At 33.7% G+C, this 14,745-nt stretch overlaps 1 protein-coding gene across 2 annotated transcripts; it reads left to right on the forward strand.

The window, feature by feature from the left end:
• The first annotated feature begins 613 nt into the window (after positions 1-613).
• Positions 614-6,067, forward strand: LOC111905386 (transcription factor TGA9). 2 transcript variants are annotated; one of them, XM_023901084.3, is made up of 13 exons: positions 615-964; positions 1,054-1,223; positions 1,395-1,489; positions 1,772-1,854; positions 2,676-2,972; positions 3,699-3,743; positions 3,929-3,988; positions 4,147-4,224; positions 4,318-4,363; positions 4,439-4,710; positions 5,071-5,292; positions 5,531-5,673; positions 5,763-6,067. In XM_023901084.3, the coding sequence occupies exons 2-13, from the start codon at positions 1,099-1,101 to the stop codon at positions 5,851-5,853; spliced, it is 1,557 nt and encodes a 518-aa protein (XP_023756852.1). In that variant the 5' UTR covers positions 615-964; positions 1,054-1,098; the 3' UTR covers positions 5,854-6,067. The 2 variants fall into 2 exon arrangements, with proteins under 2 accessions (XP_023756853.1, XP_023756852.1); XM_023901085.3 differs by lacking the exon at positions 3,699-3,743 and having other exon boundaries at positions 614-964.
• Positions 6,068-14,745: the final 8,678 nt, after the last annotated feature.

Raw genomic sequence — 14,745 nt, forward strand, 5'->3', positions numbered from 1 at the left:
TAATAGAAGAACATTATTCACCATGTCCATCTTTATTTACTCTCATATCAACCATGTTACCATAATCACATCCTTATTTTTTCTCAATGACCCAAACATAATGATATTAAATATTAAATAAAATTAATAAATATAATATAACATATCTATGGTAGTCAACAAAATTATAATCCTTTCTCTAGGTACAAGTTGTACTATTTGCATGTATACTTACTTGTACCTATTCCACTCATAAAGAATATGGTAAATTCTGAACGTGAAACAAAGACCTCCTTCATGAAATAAAACCTTGTCTTATTTACTTTTCTATTGGCTTAAAAGCTAAACTTTTAATCATATTTTAATTAATAATTACTTTGTACTTGTGATACCCTGAGAAGCCCAAAAATACAACCAATAAGAAAACGTAGGCGGTTAGAGAGTGGAATAGGAGTCAGTGATTTCTAGTGGGTTCCTGCCAAGACATTTTCTTCATTTCTATATACAAAACAAAAAAATATTTAAATTCAAAAACATTTGTTTATTAATTTCTACTTTGTCTTCAAACCCCACAAATTTTTTTATATTTTCTTGAAGTATTTTATTCATTTATCGTTTGTCTTCAAACCCCACAAAGAGAAGAAGAAAGGGGATATGTTGCAAGGACAAGATTTGTGTACTAGCCTATATGAGCTTCAAAATCTGTTGATAAATTAATTTATCAAAGTAAAGGAAACCCTAGCGAACAATCAAACCAGGTTTCTTCATAAAGAAGGTGAAAGAAAGAAGATTAAGACCCCATGAAAGATGAGATCAAAAGTTGAAATGCCAAAAGAGAGACAGAAAGTATAGAGATTAGAGAGAGAGAAAGAGACATATTTGAGAAAAAGACTCGTCCTTTCTATAGTGGCTATTCAGATGTTACCTTGATATGATAGCTTTGATCCTCTTCTTCTTCTTCTACTTCAACAAAGAACTCAAAACAGTGAGTCTTTTTGTAATTTTTCTTAAACCCTTTTGAGAGTTTGTGAATTATTTATGTTTTTTTTACATGGGTTTTTGTTTATTTAACAGATTTTATAAATCTTGAATCAAAAATGGCGTGAACGAAAGCTTTGCATGGCGAGTCACCGAGTTGGAGAGACTGGTTTGTCAGACTCAGGACCTTCACACCATCACCATCACCACCAACACCTGCCATACTCTGTTTTTCCTGCCTTTAATCCTCCTAACACATCCTTCATGTACAAATTTCATAATCTTTTTTTTTTTTTTTTTACAATTTATCCAAAAATTTCGATCTTTTGGACGTTTTTTGACATGGGTTTCATGAAAGATTCAATCTTTTTTCGTTACATGACGTTACCCTCTGTTTTCTTGACATTTTTTTTTAAATTTCTTCATTCTTTTTTCAGTAATCAAGAAGGGTCATCGTTTGATTTTGGAGAGCTAGAAGAAGCTATTGTGCTTCAAGGTTACAACAAGATCCATGGTGATGAAACCAAATTACGTATGGTTTTAATTTTGAATTCTTTCTTTCTTTATTCTTCTTTTTTCTGACGTTTGCTAAAAGCATAACAAACTACACCCTCAAGAACACACACATAGTAGTATGTGAGTAAGAAAAAAGGGTTTGAAAGTGTCAAAAGAAAGGGATTAGGTATCCCTTTTCTACCCACTTCAAGCTTCTTGAATGTGTGATTTTGTTTTGTGTTTTTGTTTTGTTTTTAAGTTCTTGAAGGCGATTGATTCTAAAAGATTTTTTATTTTAATTGTTGTGATTTTGTTGCAGCTTTATACACAACAGTACCAAGGCCAGCAGCTACTCTGGACATGTTCCCTTCTTGGCCTATGAGAGTTCATCAAACCCCAAGAGTAGTTCTTTTTTGCCTTAATAACTTATCTTTGACCATTTCTTTATGCCATTTTATTTCATTCTCTTAACTACTAAAAAACAATTTTCAACTTCATTATCTCTCAACAAGTCATCCCCTTTTTGTACCCAATCAATCAATTTCATTTTCTTGTCCAAAATTGAGTCTTTTAAGGCATTTTTGTGATAAAAAACGTGTTTCTAAGTTAACCAAGATGTTTTTTTTAGTTTATCTTGTCAAAAATTGAATCTTTATGACATTATTAGCTATTTTTTCATAGTTTCTCACATACCCATTTTTCAAAGCGTAAATTTTTAAGCTTTATTTTGTAGTTATCTTTATGCAAATTCAAGATGAATTTTTATCCTTATTTTGTCCAAACTCGAATTTTTAACACTTAAAGTTTTTAACTTTCATATTTTCTCACATACCCATGTTTCAAAGATTGCATTTTTAACCTTTGTGATTTAATACAAACAGATTCAAGATTATTTTGTCCAAAGTCAAATCTTTAAGACATTTTTAGCTTTCTTTCATGGTTTCTCCCATACCCAATTCTCAAAGATTACATTTTGAACCTACGTATGTGATTAAATACATCTTTAAACACATTCAAGATGAATTTTCCATCTTATTTTGTCAAAAACTAAAATCTCGAACACATTTTATCCGTTTTCATCACTGTTCTCACATACCCATTTCTCAAAGATCAAAATTCTAACCCTATTACTAAAAACATCTTTAAGCAAAAGTCGCAATGAATTCCAAATACCCACAAAGTAATTTTCTTAACTTTTTCCGTTTTTGGGTTTCGAAAAACAGGGGAGTAATTCAAGTACAGATTCAGGGTCAGCAGTAAATGTTGCAATTGCTAGTAAACCAGAGTCTCATTCGCATTTAGAACCAGAATCACCAATCAGCAGTAACAGTAAAAAAACATCTTCAAATCCACAACAAGATCAACATCAACAACAACAACAACAAGCTATTTTTCGTCAACAATTACAAAATCTTCAAATTCCAACACAAAATCTTGAAATGGAAAGTGAAGGTGGTAGTCCTGTTACGACAGGAGGATCATCACATTCTCAACAAACTCCAAAACCCTTCTCAGAAAAGGTTCGTTTTTTATCACCTTCTTTTTGTCTTTATATCGATAGATAATTTTTTTTTCGATATACCCATTTTATTAGGAGCAATATGTTAATCTTTAAATCGGGTAAATGTTACGTATTCCCTAGTTTAGGCCCTCTCAATATGGCGTCGTTTAATGAACTTGGCATTAAAACTTACCAAACATTATAAATGAAGTTAGAAATGAATGTCAATGTAGTCAAATATCCCAACAAACTAATAAAAAGATCGAGAAGAAGTCATTGTTTTTCAGATATGGTTCCCTGACATGTGTAAGAGTGTGTGATAGAGCTAGAGAGAGAAAAGATAAAAAAAAATATTTCGTGTAATTTTCATTTTCATTTTCATTTTTATCTTTAAAATTGTGATTTTTAATTACATTTTATTAATTAATAATCGTACTCACTACTCCCAAAAACTGTGGTTTTTACATTGTTTTCTTTTTAAGGTAATGATTACTCAAATCCCCATAACTTCAGTTTAACTCTTTACCTTTCTTGGAGCTCTACTCTTTTATTAAAATGAATCATTTTTATCATATACCCACATTGAAATAGCAAAAACATTTAAAATAATCACAAAGATTGTAGTAAAAAAGTACAAAAAAACCACCCTAACCCCATCTAGAAAATGTGGTAATTTTCCTCTTCCACTAAAAAATAAAAATATAAAAAAGGAGTAATTTTTACTCTGTGCTTGATTTTGATGCAGAAAAAGGGAATTGGTTCGACATCAGAGAGAACACTGGATTCGAAGGTTCTTGTAGTTGTATAAATACACACATATAATTATAAAAGTATCAAATATCGCGAAAGATATACGATTTTAGACAAATTATAGATGTATAAGAACCCAAAATTAAAAGCATCGTTCTTGATATTTCTTTTCCAATGTTATCTTGAAATTGTCGAATTTAGTGTTTTCATTGAATTTGTTTACAGACATTGAGACGCTTAGCTCAAAACAGAGAAGCAGCAAGAAAAAGCAGACTCAGAAAAAAGGTTTCTTGATTCATCAAACTATCATCACTTTCCCTCATTTTCATAAAAATCATGGGTTCAAATCCCAATTTCACAATCATAATCATCGTTTCAAATCCCAATTTCACAATCATAATCATCGTTTCGAGTCCCAATTTTTCACCATTCACTTTATCCAGGCATACGTTCAACAGCTAGAAACAAGCAGAATACGACTAACTCAACTCGAACAAGATCTTCAACGTGCTCGATCGCAGGTTTTTCTCGTTTAATTTTTCAATTCTAGAAGTGGGTCGATCTTTTCTTTAATTATTAAATTGTTTTATTGACGAAATCGATTGTACTATTAGGGTTTGTTCGTGGGTGGTGGAGGCGCCGGAGGGAACCTTAGCTCCGGTGAGTCTTTAAATAACCAAAAATTAAGAAAATATTAATCGGTATTAACATAAGGGTATGATCGTGTGTGTGCAGGTGCAGCAATGTTTGATATGGAATACACGAGATGGCTTGATGAAGATCAAAGACACATGGCTGAATTACGAAAAGGGTTGCAATCACATTTATCAGATGGTGATCTTAGGGTTGTAGTTGATAGCTTTGTTGCACATTATGATGAGATTTTCCGGTTGAAAAGTGTGGCGGCTAAATCCGATGTGTTCCACTTGATTAATGGCATGTGGACTACCCCGGCGGAACGATGCTTCCTTTGGATGGGCGGTTTTCGCCCTTCTGAACTTATCAAGGTAACCTGTTGTTATTCTGTTGTTATTCTGTCAGATGAGATTCTGTCTAGCTGATATGAGATATTAAGACACGTGTCATATGAGACAATTAACACATTTGCTAAACCCTAATCGTGTTTAGCTAATATAAGACACTAACACATGTTTATTGATATGAGTATATTACACGTGTTAAAAAGTTGACTCTTAAACAATGTTAGTTAGATATAAGGACCTATAAATTTCAAAAAGGATAGAAGGTGGAATGTAACATATATAGAGACGGTTTAATATTGTGCTCAGTGTGACGCTAACATTCTAAAACATCTTATTATCAAGATTTTGTATGTTTATTTACATTATTTTAATTTTTTTTGTTAGATGTTAGCGATTCAATTGGATCCGCTCACAGAGCAGCAAGTTGTGGGGATTTATAGCCTACAACAATCCTCACAACAAGCGGAAGAAGCTTTAACACAAGGTTTAGATCAACTACATCAGTCGTTAATCGACACTATTGCTAGTGGGTCTGTAAATGATGGGGTCCACCATATGGCGGTTGCACTAGGAAAACTTACTAATCTTGAAGGCTTTGTTCGTCAGGTAAACAAAAAAATAAATATTATCATTTTTATGTGAAAATATGTTACTTATATGATTACTTTTAATAAAATATATACGCTTGACATTTTCTTCAAAATTTTGTCAAGACCTAAAAATGTTACTATCAATAGATTTTGAATTATTGGTATAGTTGACATTATAGATGTCAATGCTCTAGTTGTAATTTTTTTTTCTTTAATCGTAATGATTAACATTTGGCAAACTTATCAAAATGTAGGCCGATAATTTAAGACAACAAACTCTTCATCAATTGCATCGAATACTGACTGTTCGACAAGCAGCAAAATGTTTCTTAGTGATTAGCGAGTATTATGCACGACTACGAGCCTTGAGTTCCCTTTGGGCATCTCGGCCACGAGAGTAAGATCTTGAAAAGAAATTTTCTTTTATTTATTAAATTTAAAGTATAATTAATAGAGAATAAAATTTTGAATAAATTGTTTTTGTAGGGCATTGATGAGTGATGAGAACTCTTGCCAAACGACGACGGATTTGCAAATGGTGCAATCTTCACAGATTCATTTTTCAAACTATGGATGAAGATATGAAGTTGGTGAAGTGTTGATGTCTCATGGCGGCCGTGGCTTTTGTTTGTTTAAGTACTTGATTTAAGAGGATATCATTAAATAGTCTATTGAGTTTTTATTTTATTTTAATTTAGTTTATTATCCTTTTTTTTAATTTAGAAATTAAATATTGAAATATTTATGATTATGTTATCTTGTAAATGAAAATCGTCTCACCGAGTTATCTTTTTTGGTTGTTTGAACTTTGAAAAACGAGAGTTTACATATTTAGAACGAGGACTAAGATTCTTTTTTTCAAAGTTTGCCAAAATGCTAGAAATTAGAGAATTAACCACAAATAATCAAAATAAAGTGTGTTGATGCGTTATGTATTACAATTAAGGATAAAATAAATAGAAACCATTTTTTGTAAAGTAAATAGAAACTATTTTTTTGTAAAGGAAAATAAAATTTTATCCTACTTTATTCTCCTATGTCGCTGTTATTTTATCTGTTTAATAATTACTTCTCTTTTCTCATTTAATTCTTTGACTTTGTTATTTATCATGTGATCTAATGAACTAGTGAGTCTGAGGATAAATAGAAATATTTAATAGGAGGATATTTAATTTTTTTTTGTAAAAAAAAATATGCAAATATGAAATTGAATCCAAAATAATAGATTTTGTGCAAAACGTTTGTGCGTCATTTAGACCTCACTTTGACGTTTGTAGCATCAACATGTAATCGAAAGTTTTGGATCATTAACAATAACAACTGAATCCACAAATATTTTTCAAAATAAAGAACAAAAACTAAGAACTCTTATTAACTCAAAGCTTTTATAGATCAAAATAACAAAACCCTCACAATGTGATACACGCAGCTATCTAAGAGTGTATGTGATCTTGAAGAACGATGTATAAAGGTGATACTCATATTTTTACACTAAGGCAAACAAAATAAACTCTCTCAAAATTCGGGATTGTACGTAAAAAATGACATTGAATGATATCTACACTCATTTATTTATATGGGAGAGTTTATGTATGTTTACCACTTAATTTTATAAATTATATACCAATTTTTTTTTTAACATACTTTAAAATTCTGAAGGACCTACCTTATAGTGTTGGACAAAGAAAAAGAATTGTATATGCTTATGTAGAAGAAGACATAACAATTTAATGGAGAGAAAGGAGTTTCCCAACAACTTCAAGAGGGGGGAATATATAAATATATGTTGCATTTTTCATACTTCCACACCATGAAACTTGTTAACTTGTGGTCTGGTTCAGATCCACTTTACTACAATTTTAAGTTGGTTTTAATAATAAAAAAAAAGGTTAAGCAAGGACGAGTTCGGACTCAATCCTCTCATAATCAATTTTTATATATGTTGAACCGTTATTTTTCTGGTTGAGTAAGTTTGGTTGAACTCGGTCTTTTCTTGAAGTGTCCTGATTTAACTTGGTTAGGGGTCACATTGTTTTCTATTATGGAGTTCATAGATAATTGCATCCAGCTCCATGCAACTGCTTTCTATTCGGTGTATATATATATATATATATATATATATATATATATATATATATATATATATATATATATATATATATATATATATATATATATATATTATCAACTTTAGTGCTTAATATTCGAGTAGTTTAACACATTGCACCAATACAAACATGAAGTTAAACAAATTAAGCTACAAATACATTTAACATATTAATTTATTCTACTTTTAGTTGAAATATACATAAAATTTATAGACTTTTCAACAACCTAAACTAAAAAACATTTGTACAAAATGACTTAATAAATACACTAGCCAAATAGATTTCAGTCTCACCCTTCTTTGTCCTTTTACATAGAAGATAATTATAAAAATAAGAATATTAGCAAATATATTATCACAAAAAACACTAACATGCAAATCAATTTTAAGTTTAAAGTTGACATAACTTTAAAATCCAAACCTCTTAGCACTTCACATGTAATAATGGACAATGCCAAGTATTGTACCTCAATCGATTGCCCATACACGATAGACTATTTTTTTTTTTTACTTTGCTAGGACAGCAAGAAGTGCCTAATTAAAAATAAACAAAAACCAATAATTAACCTTTTAGAGCTAGTACATGTCCCTTAATATGCATTTACTATAAAAAAGGTAACAGAGAACTACCTTTCAAAATTAGAACACCTTAAGGAGAAGATAGAGTTTCATATACCCTAAAACTCTTATAGCAAGTGTAAGGCGTGATATCCTTGGTGAGTCCATAAATTGACATGTTTTTTGGACAACAAACGAGATATAAATATCGTGTTTGTCAAATAGATCAATGTTCCAACCAACTTTTGGAATCCATTGATATTGATGAGAAGATCATCATTACATTACCTTCGCCACTAACCATCAAATCAAGGTCTAAATGAGTGACAATACGTTTAGAGGCTAATAACTCAAATTTATGAAGAAGTTCAAGGCGTTACCTTCTTTGTGAAAAACAAAGACCATTAAGAGACTCAATAACTTCAAGGGTTTTATGCAGACGAGTCCTATTATTTTTTGAAAAAAATTTAATATAGTTCTAAAAGTTTTTTTTTTAACAGAAAAGTCCCGATTATTTAATATTTTGCCCAAATTACGAAAAAAATCATTTTTTATATTTTAATAGGAAATGAGAGATTATATGATTTTTCCAAAATAATAGGACTTTTATGTTCAAAATTTATTTTTTAGGACTTTATTAAAAAAATTCTCAAAATAGTGGGACTTTTCCGCATAAAACCCATAATTTCAATATTGAGAAAGAATTTTAAATACCCAACTCTTTATTTAAAAAAAAACTAAAAACATTTTTATAGCTTCAATCTATTTTTCATAACTACTTATTAAAACAACATCATTTATAAAAACTAGAAAAAATAGTTTAAAAAATCATCTTTTTGGATGGTATATAAGATTCTAGCTTTGAATGTACCCAAATTCCACTACAGACGAAGTAAGCTTCTCATTCTATTATCTATGAGTTTTTTAAGCCCTACCTAATCAAAATTACAAACTCTTTTATCATCATAAGAAAAAATAACCTTAAGCAAGAGTCACTTAAACCTCTTCTTTAAGGGTTCTATATAAGAAAGAATTGGTCACATCAAGTAGTCGTACCTACAATACACCTCACAATGATAAGTTTTGCAACATGTTAAAATGTCTCATCAAAATCAATATCACTCTTTTGATTATATCCTTTTGCAACTAAGTTTGTTGGAACCTCTCTATTTCACTATTAGATTTATACTTTATTTTATATAATCCAATTTCATTTATATTTAAGCATCAATTTTCTTATACATTGTCAAAATCCAAATAATTTGATCAATAATTTTATTGAAACTTTTAGGTTCTATACATTTATTTATTACAATACAATAACCAGTGTAAAAGCATATAGAAACTAGATATTTCCAACATCAACGATTCTTATATCAATTTAGGAAAAAGAATAAGAAGGTTTTCATGTACTTACAAAATGAAACCTCACTACAAAATACATACACTACTCTTAGAACAATACACTCAACCAAATCTATATCTATATTGAATGATAAACTGGAACAACATACACAAATCTAGAAACCCTAGATAGGTTATTGTAAGAAACCCTAATACAAATATTAGAGAAAGAATTGAGAGTGTGAAGCAATGAGAGAATAAATGATTTGCAAGCCAATTCTACCACATAAATATCTCGGGTAAACGGGTTGTAAAATTTGTGCACAAACCCGACAAACTAAGCAAATAGTGAGCCGCAACCCACAAGTGTTAAGAAGATACACAAAATACCCTTGTAAACAATAATTCATGACAAACAGATTCAAAACTATACAAAAATAACCCTCAAACTTAAGTTTGAAATAATAAACACTTTAATTATTTCAACACCCCCGCTCAAAGTTAACAATTTTAACAAAAAAACTAATCCTTTTTTAAAGGATCAATCAGCCCAATTCTTTTTGAAAGATAATCATGTTGAGAGATTAACAATGACTTAATTAAAATGTCAGCATTTTAATTGGAAGAACGATTCTTGATAATTTTTAAAATTCCATTCATAACATTTTCTCTAATAAAATGAATATCAATTTCAAAATGTTTAATTTTCAAAGAACACAAGATTTTGAGAAAACTTGATCGCAGAGTTATTATCACAATAGACATTAACTGGTGTTACCTATGTAACTCCAAGATCAATCAATACTTTTAAAATCCACAAAATTTCATAGGAAATTGAACCAAAAGCCTTGTATTCTGATTCAGTACAAGAATGAGAAACAATTGCCTGTCTCTTACTCTTCTAAGAAACTAAAGACTTTCTGATATAAATCAAGTATTTAGAAACGAAAGGTCTAGAAGTTAGAAACTCAGCCCAATCAACATCCACAAACCCAGACAAATCAAAACTTTCAAATTTAATTATTGAAATTCCTTTCCTAAGACTACTTTTAAGATACCTAAGAAGTCTAAAAGCAATTCTCAAGTGAGATTTACGGGATTTATGCATAATCTGACTCAAAATTTGAACACAGTGAGAAATATCAGGCCTAGTTATTGTTAAATAAATCAACTTTTCTATAAGCTTCTGAAATTTTGTAACATTTTCAAGTAAAGCATCACTCTTATCATAGTCACGATCAGAACAAAATTAGCTTTCAAAGGAGTTTTAATAGCTTTACACCCAAGTATTCCAAATTCATGTAACAACTGAAGACAATATTTCCTTTGATTTAAACAGACTCCATTATCGACATCAATAACTTCAATTCCAAGAAAATAACTCAACTTTCCAAGATCCTTAATCAAAAATTGTGTTTTAAGAAATTCTTTTACGTTCTTAATTTCTTAAATATTATTACCAGTTATTATAATATCATCTACATACACAAGAAGAACAATAATAGAGTTATTTTCCTTCCTAATAAATAACGAATAATCATTAACACTTTGATGAAAACCAAAGCTAATGTAACGCCCTGATTCTCAGGTATCGATTTTATTTAAGAATTTTCTTGTTTTTAAAGCCTACACAACGAGTTGGTTGCCCTACTCGTCGAGTAGCAGCGGGCTGGTCCACGTGTTTTAGTGACCTACTCGCCAAGTCCAAAAGAGGACTCAACGAGTAAGAGTTGGCAGATGAAACCCTAAATTTCGGGGTATTGCACCCTATTTAAAGGATCATTGGCCTCCCCCAGCCTCCCCTTTACAACTCCTTGACACTCTTAAACCCTAAATCTTGTGTGTGTGTGTGTGTTTCTTAGGTATGTTAAAGCTTGGAAGAGGGATCTTGGTGAGGAAACATTTGGGGAAAACAAGTAAATTGAAGCAAGAACTTGGGGGAATCAAAGATCTACTTCAGTTGACACTCTATTGAAGGTATTAGGCTGATTCCTTGGTTCATTTCATCTTTAATCTCTTTTGGGTGGGTTTAAGGAAAGGTTTCTTGTCTTTGAGCCAAGATCTAAAGTTGCAATTTCAGATCTGGACTCCCTTTGGCCTTTAGATCCATAAAGTTATCAGCTTTGACAAGTATGAGCCTTCCCTCAAGTGTGAGACTTCTTTACAAGCTTGGTGTTGTCATTTTAAGACTTTAGAGCTTTGCATGCACGTAAAGTTTGCAACTTTACGTGATAAACATGCCTTGGGAAGTTGGATCTATAATTTAGAGCCTTAGCATGGCTTAAAAAGCCTCTGTATGGATGAAGGACTGAAGGGACTCGGCGAGTCGCATGGTCGACTCGACGAGTCCAATGAAGATTGTCGTGGACTCGGTGAGTTAGATGAGTGACTCGGCGAGTTGGCTAGGGTTTTCCCGACCTTTGGACACATATGAACGCGGCAAGTTGTAAGGGGAAAACTCGGCGAGTTGGCCAAGGAGTTACGACCACTAACACTAGGAACTCGACGAGTCACTCAAGTAACTCGACGAGTTGGCGAGTCATGCCAGGAACTCGGCGAGTAGCTGAGGGTACTCGACGAATTGAGGTCAACATGGACTGTTGACCTTGATAGTTGACTTTGAGTTTGACCAAGGGTTGACTATTGGACTTTTGGGGTATTTTGGGAAAATATGAGCATAGTGGGGACATTTAGTCAAGAAGGTAATGATAGGTGTTAACTTATTATTTATGGTGTGATGGTGTGGGATTCCGGGGAGAGAGCAATCAGAGATTTGCAGTACTTTAGCACTACTTGCGAGGTGAGTTATCCTCACAATATCAATAGGGTCTAAGGCACCAAGGCCGGCCCTTTATGGATTGTATTCTGTTATGGCATGATATGTTTATTGATTACATCCTGGTAGTTAGGATAATGATATGCTTATGTGTAGTGACCTGGTTAGGTTAGTGTCCTGGTTATAGGATGATGCTTTGTTAGTAACTGGTTAGGTCTGTATCTCGGTTATTGGGATGTTGCTATGATTAGTGATCTGTTAGATTGGTTTGATTGTTATATGATATGAGCTAGCGTATGATATTTATGTGCACATGTTTGTTTGATTGGGGGTCAGGTTGAGGCGGTCCTTCTTTGTGTTGAAGGCCAACATACCCGGTGTGCGGTCCGGATAGGCTGTAGGCCCTGCGAGGCGGTCCAGTCATGTCGAAGCATCGGGAGCCGTCGAAATAGATTGTAGGCCCTGCGAGGCGTTCCAGTCAGGCTAAAGGCTCATTGTGCATGTTGACTTGTATTTGTGGATGTGATATGATTATGGTTATATGATATTGGTATTTTGGGGGAACTCACCAAGCTTTCGGGCTTACAGTTTCAGTCTATTGTTTCAGGTATTTCAGGGGATCGCGGCAAGGCGAATGCATGATCGTACAGCTCCTCATGATTTGTTTATGTTTCTGGGAAAAATTTGGTATTATACATTTTGAAAACAAAGTTGTAATGATTTTAATGGTTTGAAATGTTTTAGAAGTTCAAATTTGTCTTGAAATTTTTGGGTGTTACAAGTTGGTATCAGAGCCTTGGTTTGAGTGAATTGGAGGAGCACTTATGTGACTCCAGTCTCAAATCAAGGAAAAGATTTTTAAAATGATTTTTTTTTCAAATGGTTTTCAAAATAAGTAAAGAAGGATGCAGGGTGTACGATTAGGCGCAACTAGTAAGTAGACCCCAAAAAACCATACAGTTATTTGATTATGTGATATGTTGGAACGACATGCTAGTACTAGGCTAGGGAGCTTAGGAATTACATGATAAAAATTGTCTGATTGTATGATGCCTGCTAGCCTAGGGTTTCCTTTATATGAGATTGACATCATTACTGTAGTTGTTTAGTGTATGTATCACGGTTGTACATAATTAAGATCTTATAGCCCGAGAATGTTTGATTTGGCCTTATGTTCTGTTCTTACTGATTAGGGCTTAGGGTATGATCGGATATTCGAAAGTCTATAGGGTCTAGCGTTATGTATGATTAGCATACACTAATGCTGCAGGGTTGGTGGAAGTTTCATGAATGGGTGGGTTGTGTGAGGCTGATATGCCAGTTGTGAGTCAGTTAGACTTCCTCTCAGGGTGAGGTTGAGTGACCACCATGTGCATGTGTATTGTTAGGGTTTTGTGGTGATACCTAAGACAAATATAGGTAGGTGTGGAAGGTAGTATGGGCCCGTACAACCGAAAGCATAGGACCCATACGTATAGCAAGGAAGTCACAACCCCTAGGGTATAGACGAGAGTTGGTTCCCAGTTATTTATGCGGATTATCTGATATCGTTTGGTATGTTTCAGAATGATGATGACGAGACGCTTTGTGACGGGATCCGGATCGGGATCATGATCAAGAGACGGAGGCCAAGAGAGACCAACAACACCTGAGCCTGCGGTGCAGATGGGGACAGATGAGTTAGACGCCAAGATTTGAGAGATCATGCATGATGAGGTTGCTACCTTGTTCTGGGCACAACCACCGGAGATGTTTGGGTCTATTAAGACTACCATGGTCGAGTACTTCAATGAACGATATGCAGCCCTTGCGGAGACGGCTGCCGCTGCAGCTGCATCAGCTGTAACAGCAACAGGGGGAGGAGGAGGAGCCACTCGGGGCTTCCAGTACAGGGAATTCGATATCATGAAGCCCCCAACTTTTGATTGGACGCAGGACCCCATCAAGGCTATGAGGTGGATCTCATATGTGGAGGGGTGTTTCTTTACTTGCTCGTGTCCTACTGACCAGAAGGTCAGGTGTACTCTGAACCTACTAAGGTCTAGGGACAAGGACTGGTTGAAATTGGTGATTGGGTCGTACACTGATGATCAAAGAGTTGTTGTTACTTGGGAGTAGTTCAGGGATATGTTCCACGCCCAATACATTCCACGGGTAGAGCAGGAACGGTTGTCACAAGAGTTTTTGAGTTTGAGACATGATGGGGAGTCGGTGACGGAGATCACCCGCGTGTTTACTGTGAGGGCGATGTTCTGACCAGAGTTTGCTTTCGAGCAAGCTCAGATGACCCGTTATCTGAGCATGATCAAGACTGACATCCGTCAGCTTGGGTCTACCCAGCGATGTGATCCTCTTCTGGAGTTGCAGGAGGCCGCCAGGCGGCATGAGTTGGAGATTGAGCTGCAGATGAGGGAGCAATGGCAGGCCCCGACGCAGTCGTAGCCGGCGGTGAAGTGGTCTAAGACCGTTGATTCTAGGACCGGGGGTCAGCAGAGCTACACTTGTGGAAATCACGGTTGAGTTTTGAGCAATCTAACACTTCCTAAGTGTGCATGCAACCCTAATAAACCTTGGATCTATGTTTTCTTCTAAAATACATGCAAATAATAATTTCCAAGGTTTCTTCCTAACTAGCATAGCATAAGGATTATGAATCATAAAAGTACTAGTAGAAATACATACCT

Source organism: Lactuca sativa, chromosome 6 (assembly GCF_002870075.4).
Source record: "Lactuca sativa cultivar Salinas chromosome 6, Lsat_Salinas_v11, whole genome shotgun sequence".
Classification (NCBI taxonomy): Eukaryota; Viridiplantae; Streptophyta; class Magnoliopsida; order Asterales; family Asteraceae; genus Lactuca; species Lactuca sativa.

Excerpts from the sequence above, each read along its gene's own strand:
- LOC111905386 (XM_023901084.3), top strand. The coding sequence starts at position 1,099 with ATGGCGAGTCACCGAGTTGGAGAGACTGGTTTGTCAGACTCAGGACCT. Across the intron at positions 1,490-1,771 it reads TGGTGATGAAACCAAATTAC|CTTTATACACAACAGTACCA; the intron begins GTATGGTTTTAA and ends ATTTTGTTGCAG. Across the intron at positions 4,364-4,438 it reads CGGAGGGAACCTTAGCTCCG|GTGCAGCAATGTTTGATATG; the intron begins GTGAGTCTTTAA and ends GTGTGTGTGCAG.